The 14,598-nt window shown below is 45.0% G+C and overlaps 1 protein-coding gene across 2 annotated transcripts in view; it reads right to left on the minus strand.

Moving 5' to 3' along the window:
• QSER1 (glutamine and serine rich 1) overlaps positions 1–13,304 on the minus strand; it is a 69,417-nt gene extending 56,113 nt beyond the window's left edge. The window contains exon 1 of one of the 2 annotated variants that reach the window (XM_074997632.1): positions 13,040–13,304. In XM_074997632.1, coding sequence (XP_074853733.1) covers positions 13,040–13,167 — 128 coding nt within the window. In that variant the 5' untranslated portion in view covers positions 13,168–13,304. The remainder of the gene's footprint in view (positions 1–13,039) is intronic. The other variant, XM_074997633.1, reaches the window with a different exon arrangement.
• Positions 13,305–14,598: the final 1,294 nt, after the last annotated feature.

The following is a 14,598-nucleotide window of genomic DNA, read 5'->3' on the forward strand; positions in this document are numbered from 1 at the left end:
GCCAGGTCAGGGGTGAGTGATGGGTGTACATGGTGAAACGCCGTCCAAACAGGTACGGCTGCAGCTTCCCCAGCGCCCACACCATGGCCAGACATTCCTTCTCTATGGCTGCGTAGTTCTGCTCCCGGGGCAGCAGCTTCTTGCTCAGGTACACAATGGGGTGTTTCTCCCCCTTGTCGTTCACCTGCATTAGCACAGCCCTCAGCCCCACGTCTGAGGCATCGGTGAACACCAGGAAGGGTTTGCTGAAGTCTGGATTTGCCCGCACTGGGGCCCTGACCAGAGCCTCCTTCAGCTCACAGAGGGCCTCTTGGCACTGCTCGGTCCAGACCACCTTGTCAGGCTTTCCCTTCTTACACAGCTCCGTGAGGGGGGCTGCGATGGACACAAGCAAAAAATATTTTTGTATCTTATTTTTGACAAGTTTTTAGGGATTACCTTCAAAGGGTGTTAAAGAGAGAGCCAGCACATGGAGGGAGGACAATACCTATTGTGCTTTCAACATCCAGAGAATTTAGCAGTTCTTAAGCAAGCTTCAAAAAATTGCTAAGTAACTGAACTACAGATCAAACTGTAGGCGTGCTAAGATTAAGAAAGTAGCTTTCAGGACTTTTAGAAAGCAAAAGAGCCTTTTGTGGGTCCAGCAAACTGGTCTCATTGCTCCTGATACAGTTAAACAGAAAAATTAAATCCTTTAAATCAATCAACAGAAATTTTCAAAAGCTGGAAAATGGAAAACTATATCCTATCAGCCTAAATAACAACACCGGAAACTCTTGTAGACCTAACCCACTAAAACTGCATCTGTACTAGGGAAATAGGTAGATTTCAGACACCAATTCTAGCTACGGCATTCGCATAGCTAGAATTGACATATCTGAAGACCTAGCCTCTATACTTGTGCGTCAACCCCCACTTATTCCATATGATAGCATGGAGTACAGGGGTCGACTGATCCCAAAGACACCACTTTTGCCACATCTTCACCAGATGTGCAAAATCCAACTTTGGAAGATCAACCCTGAACAAGCTGATCTTCCACTTAGTACACACAAGCCCTCAAACTAAAACTTCTAATGCTGATTCTGGTCAACAACATCAACAGTGATTTAGAGAGTATGCTTATAAAGTTTGCAGATGATACCAAGCTTTGGAAGGTAGGGCCATAATTCAAAATGATCTCAACAAACTGGAGAAATTGTCTCAGAAAATAGGATGAACTTTAATAAGGACAAACGTAAAGTACTCCACTTAGGAAGTAATGAGGAATAATCAGTTTCACATGTACAAAATGGTAAATGACAGTCTAAGAAGGAGTACTGCAGAAAGGGATCTAGAGGTCATAGTGGGCCACAAGCTAACTATGAGTCAAAAATGTGACATTGTTGCAAATAAAACGAAAACATGATTCTCGGACGTATTAACAGGAATGCTGTAAGGAAGACATGAGAAGTGATTCTTCTGCTCTATTCTGAGCTGATTAGGCCTCAACTGGAGTACCATGTCCAGTTCTGGATGCCACATTTCAGAAAAGATGTGGACAAACTGGAGCAGGTCCAGAGAAGAGCAACAAAAATTATTAAAGGTCTAGAAAACATGACCTATGAGGGAAGACTAAAAGAGCTGGGTTTGTTTATCTGGAAAAGAGAAGACAGAGGGAACTTGATAGCAGGCTTCAAGCGCTTAAAAGGGTATTCCAAGGAAGACAGAGAAAAAAATATTCTCCTTAGCCTCTGATGACAAGACAAGAAGCAATGGGCTTAAGTTGTAGCATGGGAGATTTAGGTTGGACATTAGAAAAAATTTCCTAATAGCCAGGGTGGTTAAACACTGAAATAAATTGCCTAGGGAGGTTGTAGAAGCTCCTTCACTGGAGATATTTAAGAGCAGGTTGAATAGACATCTGTAGGGGATGATCTAGAAGGTGCTTGTTACTGTTGTGAGTGCAGGGGATTCGACTTAATGACGTCTGAAGGTCCCTCCCTGTTCTAGTAATCTATGATTCTATGTCTCTACCTGGACACAAGCAGAAAATTGATTTTATTTTTCCCAGGCTCTATGCATGTCTACAGAAAAAAATATTTGACAAAGCACAGAGATTCAAGTAGTAGGTAACTGAAGTATTCAAGACAAATGGGTACATATAAAATAAAATCAAAGCAGGCATTCTAGAACCAAGACCTAATTAACATTATACTCTCATGTCTTTTAGAATACTGCTTACCCCAAATCCTTGTAGCTCTTTATAGACACGCTGCCTTGTGACCCTCCTTTCATGAGACAAGCAAAGTGTAATTATGCTTCCTAGGTGAAGGACTCCACGTGCTCCTTTGCACTTCAAAATACAATCTTTAGTTTCTATTCATAAACAGGACATGACCATTGTTCATTTCTTTTGGAGATTTCCTTTACTGTAGATTTCACATTCTTTTAATTTGCACCTGGATCAGCAGCCAGCTAGGTATACAATAAACAACGTACAAATGGCCAAACAGCAGATATATGTTTGCTGCCTCCTCTCTGAAAGGAATATTTTTGACATGTATCACTGCCTAACTTTCAAAACCTTAAAGAGCATAACATTTAGAATAGCTATATTGTACAATGGTTATGGCTACCAGTGAGCTACTAACTCTCAGTTGAAATCTCATGTCACATTTCAGTGGCATATTTCGCATACAACTGACCTGGGAATCTCTACCTAAATTCATGTTCTCAGGGGTCCTTTACTACCTGGAACCACCTGTGTCCCTGGATCACAGCTGCCTTTATCATCTTCCCTGAGAAACAAAGGGATTCCAGAATAGACTCTCTTCTGGATAGCAATTAGATGCAGGATGACAGACAAAAATTACTAAAGCCTCTCAATCGCTAGGAAAATACTGGGATACGTGATTCTGACTAATCTAACTAGAAATAATTTCCTCTCTAATTTATACCAGATATGCCAGTAAATTATTTGTAAACTGAGGTATACTTTACCATTATATTTTTCTGCCAATCTATCTGCCTTTAGGTTAATCTAGATGCATATAATTTCAGCTCAAGTTTGTATTAATTTCAGGTTGAACCTCTCTAATCCAGCACACACTTGTCTGGCAACATCCATAATCTGGCATGATATTAGTTAGCTGGATGACCACATATCATAGGTGTGGCCTAGTTTCCCATGGTCAAACAAACTTTTGTTTCCAGCCACCAGTCCTGGCTCTCAGTATTCTGTGCTGTTATTTAGCTGTAACTTACCCCAAATGTCTTTCAAGAGCACAATAAGCAGTGGAAGTGTTGGTAGTGCTGCTAATTCTGTTCTGGCAAATTCTCTTGCTGGAACAGCCCCAGTCTGCAGCAGGCCTGGGAAGGGGGAAGAGGGCAGAGGGGGCACTCCAGACCGACCAGAGCAGCCCTGATTCAGAGCAGCCACAGTAACATAGCACAGAAGGGACTCTCCCCGCCCACCTGGAGCAGTCCCCTTCTATGGTGGCCTCACGAGCTCCATATGCAGTGGGTGCTCCAGCCCCACTAAAGCAGCCCCTGTTTGTGACAGAAGACAGAGAAGGCACTTTGGCCTACCTGGGCTGAAGCGCCCCTCTGACAGCTCCCCCTCTAGCTGTTTAACCAGTTAACTAATTAAATAGAATTTTATATCCTTAATGGGGAATCTCCCACCCCCCCGCAATACATCCTCTACAGAGACAACAAATGCAAAGAATTCATTTAGCTCAGTGATACTGACCAATGCTCAAAAGTTGTAAGTGGCTCTTTAATGCGTCTCCTCTTGCCATTTGCAGCACATGATATTCAAATATTGTGGCCAGGTCTACACTTAGAAAAAACTTCGAAATGGCCATGCCAGTGGCCAAATCAAAGAATATTAATGAGGTGCTGAAATGAATATTCAGTACCTGATTAGCATGCTGCCGGCTGCGGCATTTTGAAAATGCATTTTGCTCGCATGCAGCTCATCCACACAGGGGTCCTTTTCAAAAGGACCCTGCAAATACCGAAATCCCCTTATTCCTATCAGCTGATTTTGATGTTTACAGGGTCCTTTCAAAAAGGACTCCCGTGTGGTTGAGCCGCACGCGAGCAAAATACGGCACGCCAATGAGGCACTGAATATTCATTTCAGCACCTCATTAGTATTATTGGATTTGGCCATTAGCATGGTCATTTTGAAGTTTTTTCTAAGTGTAGATGTAGCCTGTGTGATTTAATTATTAGCCAATCAAGGTGCTTTTGCTATCTTATTAACAAAACGTAGAATGCTTGGTCAATCATTTCGCTGTTAGCATTAGTGAAAGTCATCAATGGAGTCACACTACTGTGGCCCTTTAGGGTAATTCTAATTGCTAATGGTACCTAAAGCATGGAAGTTTAACTACCACTGCACTAGCTCCTCCACTGTGGCTTTGTCTGAATGCTCCTTCTGAAGCTTGATTGTTTGGCGACCCAAATGATTGTTTGGCAATCTTTTTTTTAAATATAAAAAAGTCCACACATAGTTGACGGGTTTTGTGACTTCTGTGGACTAATTATATTTTTACACTTGACTTGCAAGAGCTTATGTTCCTTTCTATTTTCTTCAGTAGGATCAGACTTCCAAATTTTAAAGGATGTCTTTTTGTCTCACACCATCTCTTCTGTCTGAGCCATGTTAGCATTTTTGTCCTCTTGTTTTTTTATGCATTCAATGACTATTAAAACAAATCATAATCGTTGTCTCACTGATGAATAAACCTCTGCTTTCAGCCTTTGAGTTTATTAGCCAGGACTATGTTATGACCCCAGATAGTCCCCACTTTCAATAATCATGTGTGACTACTGAGAACGTGTTTGAGATGCCTGCGAGGCAGATGGTATACTGATCAAGACATTGGTGCAAAAGCTTCACCATTTCCTGGATCTCATTTATTCAGATGCGACACTTCCAATGAAGACTTTTGTGGTACAGCTAACATAGATTGGCTGAATACAGAGCCAAAGTCCATAATTTATGTGGGGTTATTTTAGTTTATAGTGAATAAATATTGAATTTTAAAAAGCAAAACAACAATTTCAAAGCTAAAAGGAAACAAACTTTTATTTTATTTTTTAGAGCTGAATTCTTTGACTTAAGCCCTTGAAAAAAGTGCATGCTAACTGAAGGCCAAGGCATTCTTACAGACACTAAGTATTTTATTACTTGAATGCAAGTGCTGGCTTGCCTGCTTACATTAAAAAAAAAACACACCCAAGGAATTCTTAACAGTAAAGACAATTACAATTGCATGAAATTAGTTCAAATACATTTTGAACGATATATCTGAAAATAATTTATATCCATAAGACTAATTTTAATCTTGAGTATTAGGAGCCTGAATTTTTTTCCTTATTGGCTTCTTTATGATAGATAAAGGCAGGTCTCGATGCCTTTTTGTTGTTAATGTTTTTTTAAACATACATTCAAATTATCAGTGAAACTAGTCAAAAATTTCCAATTTCAATAGAAAAAAAGACACACATATTCCATGATTTTGTTAGTTGTTTTACAATACCCTCAAAAATTCAGATATCAGAGGGGTAGCTGACCAATGCTCTAAACCTTTCTGAATTCTTCCTAATAGCTCATCCTGCTACCTTCATCAAATGTTCCAATACAAACAAAAGCTAGGCAAAAAAAGGACAAGAAACAAAAAGTGTGAAAGGGCTGCTGTAATGGTCTATAATGCAGAGAAGGATTAATCTTTCAAAGCAGCAGGCAGGAAGAAAAAAAATTCAGAAAAATTTATAGAACCGAATGTATTTTTGCCCTGGTAGCCTGTCTCCTCCAAGGGCTCATTTACAGTAGCCCCCTCCTTTGAAAGGGGCATGTAAACAAGCCCAATAGGTGAATAGTAATGATTGGTGAATAGCATTTTGGGAGTAAGGGAACTTCAAAGTTGCACAAGTACTTCAAAGTGCCAACGGCCAGACTGCTTATTGGCGCTTCTAAGTTAGCAACTTCAAAGTTCATTAACATAATTCCCGCAGCATGAAGTCCTGCGTATACAGTGCAGCACCTCATTGCTATTCACCAATCAAACTTGTTTACATGCCCCCTTTGAAAGAGGGGCTAGTGCAGATGAGCCCTAAGAGAATCATTTGTACAGGAATCTCTTCAGTGGCCTATCTGAAGTGTTCGTGTTCTTATGGACAAAGGCCACGTCCAAAATAAAAATGATCAAAATTAGCAAAACTTCGTATCAGAGAGGTAGCCATGTTAGTCTGTATCTTCAAGAACAACAAGAAGTCCTGTGGCACCTTACAGACTAACAGATAATCTGGAGCATAAGCTTTTGTAGGCAAAGACCCACTTCATCAGATTAATGGGGGCGGGGAGCGTTTAAGAGGAGGGTACAAAGAGGGAGTCTCAGTCAAGGGGAGAGCCAGAGTAGAGTAACTTCGTAGTTATTCTGAAAAGAGGTCAAGGACCAAACTGAGGCTATGCCGACACTGCACCTTCATTGGTCAAGGGTGTGAAAAATAAAACATTCCTCAGGACCAACAAATATTTTGCCCATAAAAAAGCACTGGTGTGGACAATGCTTTGTTGGTGGGAGATGCCCTGCTACCAACAAAGCTGCCGTTACCTGTTGGGGGTGGGTTTATTTTGTTGGCAGGAGAGACCCCAAAAAGAGCAGCTTCTCAGCATACCTTACAGCAGCATTGCTACTACTGTGCACTATATACATAGACTGCATTATTTTCTCACGTTTAGCTTTCACATTTAGAAGCTCTCCCTGCAATTCAGGAATCAGTAGGGCACAATGAAGTACATCACTCTCCTTAGGCAACATCTACACTGCATTCCTCTTTCAGATATCAGGGATAGTGCTTGGTCTTGCTGAGAGGGCACGGGACTGGACTAGATGACCTCCCAAGGTGCCTTCCAGTTCTAGGAGATGTGTATCTCCAATTTGATTTTAACAAATAAGGAGGAACTGTTTGACAGTTTGTAAGTGGAAGGCAGCTTGGGTGAAAGTGTTCTTGAAATGGCAGAGTTCGTGATTTTAAGGAATGGTAGGAGGGAGAACACCAAAATAAGTACAGTAGATTTCCAGAGGGTGGGCATCAGCAAACTCGGAGTTGGTAGGTACCATGGGAAACAAGACTCAGAGAAAACACAACTGAACACAGATGGCAGTTTTTCAAAGAGACATTATTAAAGGTGCAAGAACAAACTATTCCACTGCGTGGAACGGTATGGCAGTATGGCAAGAGACCACCTTGACTTAACCAGAAGATCTTGAATGACCTAAAAACCAAATAGGAGTCCTACAAACAGTTGAAAGTAGGCCATATCACAAAGGCTGAATATAAACAAATAACACAAGTAAGCAGGGACAAAATTAAAAGGCAAGGGCACAAAATGAGCTCAACTTAGCTAGAGGCATAAAGGGTAACAAGAAAATACTCTCCTAATGCATTAGAAGTAAGAAAAAGACCAAAACAGGGTAGGCCCCTTACTCAATGAAGAGGAAAAAACTAAAAGAAAATGTGGAATGGCAGAAGGGCTTAATTACTTCTTTGTTTCAGTTTTCACAGAGGTTAGTAGTGCAGGATACGTAAGATAGTGCAATGATGTCCAAAACAATTGTCACAGTGCCCCCCTATGCCCTCCAGCCAAGCGCCCACCCCCTCAGCCAGGCACCGCCCCCCAAGCCAGACACCCTACTCCTCCCTAACCTCCCCACACAAACTGCTGGTGACTCACTGGAGCCATGTTGCCCCAAGCCACACCAGCATGAGCAAGCTGCAGGAGGAGCTGCCTTTGCAGCTGCCACCATGCACTTGTCCCACCAAGCAGTGGGGATGTGCACGGAAAGTGCTCCATCTGCTTCACCACACCTTGGTGTCCAGTTTGCCACATGTGGCAAGCGGACAGTATATTGGACACCGCGGGCATAGTGAATGCTGGAGATGTCTTCAAGTCACAAAGGCATGATGAAATGCATCTTAGGCTACTCAAGGAGCTGACTAAAGAGGTATCTGAGCCATTAGCTACCATCTGTGAAAAGTCATGGAAGATAGGAAGTATTCCAGAAGACTGGAAAAGTGCACATATAGTGCCCATCTATAAAAAGGAAATATAAAACAACCCAGGATATTACAAGCCAATCAGATTAACTTCTCTGCCAGGAAAGATTGTGGAGCACATAATTAAGCAGTCCATTTGCAACCATCAAGAAGATAAGGTGATAAATAACAGTCAGCAAGGATTTCTAAACAACAAATGATGTCAAACCAACTTGACAACTTTCTTTAATAGGATAACAAGCAATAATTGGGAAATGATAGATGTGGTATACGTAGACTTTAGTAAAACATTCGATAGAGTCTTGCATGACCATCTTATAAAATATATAAATTAGGGAAATACAACCTAGCCAGGGCCGCTATAAATTGGGTGCATAACTGGTTGGAAAACCATTCCAGAGAGTAAATATCAATGGTTCACAGTCACGCTGGAAGGGCGTAATAAGTGGTGTTCTGCAGGGACCAGTTCTGTTCAGTATCTTCATCAACAATTCAGGTAATGGCCTACCTTAAAGTATACAGATGATACCAAGCAGGGAGCCGTTGAAAAGGCTTTGGAGGATAGGATTATAATTCAAAGGCTACGTCTACACTAGCCCCAAACTTCGAAATGGCCATGCAAATGGCCATTTCGAAGTTCACTAATGAAGCGCTGAAATGCATATTCAGCGCTTCATTAGCATGCGGGCGGCCGCGGCACTTCGAAATTGACGTGCCTCGCCGCCGCGCGGCTCATCCCGACGGGACCCCTTTTCGAAAGGACCCCGCCTACTTCGAAGTCCCCTTATTCCCATCTGCTCATGGGAATAAGGGGACTTCGAAGTAGGCGGGGTCCTTTCGAAAAGCAGCCCTGTCGGGACGAGCCGCACGGCGGCGAGGCGTGTCAATTTCGAAGTGCCGCGGCCGCCCGCATGCTAATGAAGCGCTGAATATGCATTTCAGCGCTTCATTAGTGAACTTCGAAATGGCCATTTGCGTGGCCATTTCGAAGTTTGGGGCTAGTGTAGACACGGCCAAAATGATCTGGACAAACTAGAGAAATGGTCTCAGCCAAAAGACATTAAATTTAATAAGGACAAATGCAAAATACTCATTTAGGTAGGAAAACGCAGATTCACACATACAAAATGGGAAAAGTCTGTCCAGGAAGGAGTACTGCTGAAAGGGATCTAGACGTCATACTGGCCACAAGCTAAATATGAGTTAACAGTGTGACATTGTTGTAAATAAAAACCTATCATCATTCTGGGATGTATTAGCAGGAATGTTGTAAGCAAGACATGAGAAGTAACTCTTCCACTCTATTCTGAGCTGATTAGTCCTCAACTGGAGTACTGTGTGCAGTTCTAGATGCCAATTCAGAAAAAGATGTGGGTAAACTGGAGGATGTCCAGAGAAGAACAACAAAAATGATTAAAGGTCTAGCAAACACAACCTATGAACAAAGATTAAAAGAACAGGCTTTGCTTATTCTGAAAAAAAGAAGACTAAGAGAGGGGAATGTTATCAACTTTCAAATACCTAAAAGGTTGTTAAAAGCAGGAAGGAAAAAATATTCTCTTATCCTCCAAAGACAGGACAAGAAGCAATGGGCTTACACTGTATGTAGCAAGGGAAGTTTAGATGAGAATTTTTTCCTAATGTCTAGTAAGGATGGTTAAGCACTGGAATAAATTGCCTTTGGAAGCTATAGAGTCTCCATCGTTGGAGACAATTTAAGAGCAGGTAGACAAACACCTGTGAGAGAGAGTCTAAATCAGGGGTCAGCAACCTTTTCGAGGCTGAGTGCTGAAATTTGACCTTTTGACTTCTATGGACAGTCAGTGTGGCAGCCTGAGTACCAGAGATACTTTTTAAAGTTACTGATGGTCCAACTGACAACAGATTCATTAATAAATAAATATGCAGAGCTTTACCATTTAGGTGTGGGCTGGTAGCATTAGCTAGTCTTTTGTTAATCCAGAAGTGGCATGGCTTTGAGCAATCTCCCAGCGGCATGGGGGAGGGTCAGGGCTGAGCTCCTGCTTCATGGGTTCATGAAATTGGCTTGTGTGTCACTCATGGCACTCATGCTGGGGGCTGCTGACTCCTGGTTTAGATTGTACTTGGTCCTGCCATGAGTGCAGAGAACTAGACTTGGTGTCTTCCAGTTCTGGTACTGTAGTATTCAGTAGCCTATGATGCTGTGGACTTGCTTTGTCTATGACAGAATTTTAAAACATGCTAGTTAAAATGTTTCACAAAACCTGGCCTTTTTTTTTTTCCTAGACAAACCCACAGGTGAATCTTTTGGGAACTGACGGCTGGACATTTTAGGAGCCCTAATACCTGGGAAGATCTAGTCATTTTGATGTCTTTCAGAACCCATTCCATTACAGCAGAAGGAAAAGGAGAGGGAAAAGGGGATTCAAGTGTCCATGGCCAAATACTAGCATAGCAACAGCAGAATCCATTCTGATGTTATGCATACTCTACCACAGGGGTCTGCAAGCTGTGGCTCTTTAAGGACTTCTTTTTGGCCCCCGACGCTATAATTGCAAAGTATTTTTGATAAACAGTGAATATCTAAAAGCTTAACAATGAACAACTCATATCTAAATAGCAAACGATATGTGATCACAAAATACTGGATAACTCTCCCTTTGACATGTGCAGTGCATTGTGGGATATGAAACTGTATCTGTGTTTTGATTGTGTTGCTAATAAAGTCTTGATTTTGAAAAGGAAATGGAAGCTTGCAGCATTCATGCTGTGAAAGGCAACACACATTTTAAGACAGAAAACAGAAATTAAATGTGAAGTAAAATTGGCATAATTAAAGTGGGGCTGGAATGGCTTTAAAAAAAGAGGAAAATTGAAGATGAAAACAGAGAATTTCAAATTGAATGGACGTAATCCCACACATTTATATCAAGTTTGGTTGGGTTCCGTTTATGTCTCATATGTATTGAGAAATTCGCCAACAATGAAAAATGCAACCTCAAGAGGCATTTTCTGAAACACATTACTTTTGCAGACCAGTGTCCTCCTGGAGAGGCCAGAAAAAAAGCTGTGGAGGAGCTACTATATGAAGCAGAGCAAAGGAAGAACATGTTTGCTAAATGGGTGAAATCACCAAGTAACGTAACTGTGGCTAGTTTTGTGAAAACTCAAGAGACTGTGAAACGAGGAAAGCCATTCACGGGTGGCAAATTTATAAAAGAGTGCTTTATCAAAGCAGCTAAACAGTGAATTCAAACACAAAAATGAAATTGTTCAGAACTACCATTCTCCAGAGACAGTAATCTACATATGCAGCAGATGTAGCAAGCACTGTCACTCTCGTGTGGGCCTCCACAATCACAGTCAACGCTGCAAATGACGATCTTAAATGGAGTTACGAAGGGCGCGATCCATAGTCTATGCAGACTGAAGGATGCCTACCTACCCAGAGACAGTAAAGGTTCAGGAGTGAAGTCAGGAAGGTAGTGGTACAAACACACATAAAGTGTGAGGAAATCAAGTATATAAAAGTATGTGGATGTCTTGCAGTAAACATATATCAGGTTACAAATCATTGTGTGTGTGCTGTTCCTAAAATAGCGTCTACAAAAAGCATGGTTTGACATTATTTACTAAGGACCATCTCGTAATCATATGCTTTGCATCTCTTGAATTACTGAGTTTGTTACTGAATTGTAAAAGATGGTTCTTCTTGCTATTTTGGTGGCTGACTCCTGCCCTGACACAATATTTTGCCTTTCTGTACAACAGTAATTTTGAATTACACCTATATCAAAGACAGCTAGACAATATAATTAATTAGAAGCCAAAAAATAGAGACCAAACACTTGAAAAATTTTAGGATTTGAATTTTCAGACTGACAGTTAATCTGAGTTACACAACAGTAAAGCAATTGAGACCCTAGAAAAATTATTTACAAAAGATTTTAAATTCTCTCTCAACTTTTTTAAAAAGGCCTGAATCCTCTTGGACAAGCTTCTGCACAGAGAGAGTACTATATTTCTGAAAAACTGATTTATAAGGAAAAGGCAACCCTGAACAACACCAGAGTAGTAAAATGCTATAATCCAAAATAAAGGATGAAACAAAGCTGTGCTCTGGTGAGAGCATAAACACGGGATCTTCCCTCTGAGGATGTAGGATGAGGTCACCAAAAGCTCCCAATGCCCCAGAATTTACGCTGCCAATTCAGGGACTGCACTTAAAAGACACGGTATTGTTCTTGACTCCGCACTGCACATTAGTCCACGCCGTTAATAAACTGGCCCACGCCTTCCACTGGACCCCTGTTAATGTTGCCGTTTTGCAGTTTAATGCTCTGGGAGGGTGGCTCTCCTTTGTACAGCTCGCACAACACGTTCGCTGTGCTGGGCTTCCCTAAGAATCGCAGGAGGAAAACATGAACTCTTGAACCCTAGCTGCAGATTTGGAGAACTTTCCCTGCTCAGGTTAGCCTCCCCCACTGACTGTTCGGAACCGGGTACAAAATCCGGCGCGGGGATCTTAGAGGAGAGAAAAGGCGCCTGCTGCCAGCCCGCGCCCACCTTCCGGGGCCCGCCGCTGCTGCGGGAGAGAAAGAGAAGCTGCCCTGGCCATTGCGGACGTGCGTGTGCCGGGCCGCTGGGACGCCAGCCCGGATTCCAGCTCTCCCCCGCCCGCGCCAGGACGCCGCTGTCCGCCCGCGCCAGCAGCGCGCCGTGGCCCGATTAGTGCCTCGGGCCTTGCTGCTGAGCGCCGGGCCCCGGCTGTGCCCCAAAGGCCGGCTCCATGCCCTGCAGCTCCCTGGCGGGCCCAGCCCCGGGGGACGCCCCTCAGGCCCTCCCCACCAGCCAGAGCTCTTCTCCGCCCTGCTTGGCTCGCGCCGCGCGGGGGAGGGGACCCCCAGAGGGGCGGCGGGGGACCCACACACCCCTATGCGGGGAAGGCCCCATCTCAGTCCCCGGCCTTTCCTAGCACAGCCCCCCGGCGGACCCTCCGTACCTGGGCTTGAGGCTGCTGGCGCCTCGCTCGTAGGCCCAGGCGGCGGTGGCGGCGGGTGGCTGCGCGGCGGTGGCTGGAGCCAGCGGGTCGGCGAAGCTGGGAGTCGGCGGGTAGTTCCTGTCCATCATGGGGGCAGCGAGCGGGCCCGAGGCGCGGGGGCTGCGCTCGGGCCCTGTGTGCGGGGCGGCGGCAGCGGGGACCAAGGAGGGCGGGTGGGAGCGGCCCCCCTTCCCTCATGCGGGGCGGGCAGCGCCGCGTCCCCCCCCCCCCGGCCGCTCCGGGCCAGGCCGCTGAGCGCCCACCCCGCCACACACACGCGCTCCGCTCAGCTCCGGGCAGCGGGCGGGTGGCGCGGGGGAGCTGCACACGGAGGAGAGGGTGGCAGGGGCTGCGAGCCGCCCAGGCGGAGACCCATGTCGGGCTGCTCCTTCCCAGGATGCACCTCCCCCTCCGCCGCTCACTGGGGCTGATGGGCTTCGGCTCCCGAGGCTAGGGGGAGAGTGGCCTAGCGGGGCAAACACCTTGGGCCAGCGGGGGATGGGCCGGGGCAGCGGTGCCTGCAGTCTAGCCTCGGAGAAAGGGGGTGGCCTTAATCCAGGCTGAAAGTCGGCCGCAGCTTAGCCACGGGGGTGAGTCGAAACTCGTCTCAGATGTACTCCGGAGCGGGGGCGTGTAACCAGCCCCGCAGGGGGAGCTTCCGTGCCGCCCCCACAAGCGAAGGATGGGACGTTCCGCCGGTGGTTGGAGGGCTACAAAACCAAGTCTCTGTGTGGGAGAGGCGTGCTCAGGGGTGGGTGTTAATCTAGACTGGGGTGCAGGGGGGAGTCCCTGGGGTCGGCCCAGTGAGCCTCAGGCAAGGCCGTAATGTAATGTTCCTTCTGGGTCCGGAGCAGTGGCAGGTAAAGCGCGTTGCCACGCCCCGTGCCCTCCAGCCTGCTCGCTCTGGCTGCCCGCGTTATAGAGGAGAAAGTGCGTTCTGTGGCGCTCCGGCCCGCGCCTTTTCCAGCCCCAGCAGATCGTTTGCCCCACAGCTTGTCAGCTCGCGGGGGTGGGGAGGAGGTGGTGGTTATTTTTAACCATAAGTGGCAGTGATCGCTCCCCTGGAGAAGGAGGGAACATGTCCCTAACACTTGCATTTCCTCCTGAAACCTCCATACAAGCTTCCCCCCCACCTATCACCCCTCCCACAGACGTTGACAAATTTTCCCTTCTGGGGAATGTGGTGACTTCTCTCCTATGGCTGGAAGGAGATAAGCTAGATGCCCCACTCCGAAGTTTTACATTCAAGAGCACATTTCAACCATCAAGGAGTTGCTGGTAATCTCTGAACTTCCCTTCCCTACCTACCATCCCACCCAGCTGTCATTACTACACTACTGCAGCCCTCCCTAGGGAGATTACCTCTTGGGGATTCATTTACAAGCAGTGAAACAATTTTTTCTCCCATTCGTGAGGAAAGGGTTTGTTGTGAGTTGCTGAAATTACAGTCTCACTCAGAGTTTGTGAAATTTCCCTCAGTTTGAAAACAGCTCTGTTGCAGGCAGTTTTAGAAATTGTTT

This window comes from Carettochelys insculpta, chromosome 6 (assembly GCF_033958435.1).
Source record: "Carettochelys insculpta isolate YL-2023 chromosome 6, ASM3395843v1, whole genome shotgun sequence".
In the NCBI taxonomy this organism is placed as follows: domain Eukaryota; kingdom Metazoa; phylum Chordata; order Testudines; family Carettochelyidae; genus Carettochelys; species Carettochelys insculpta.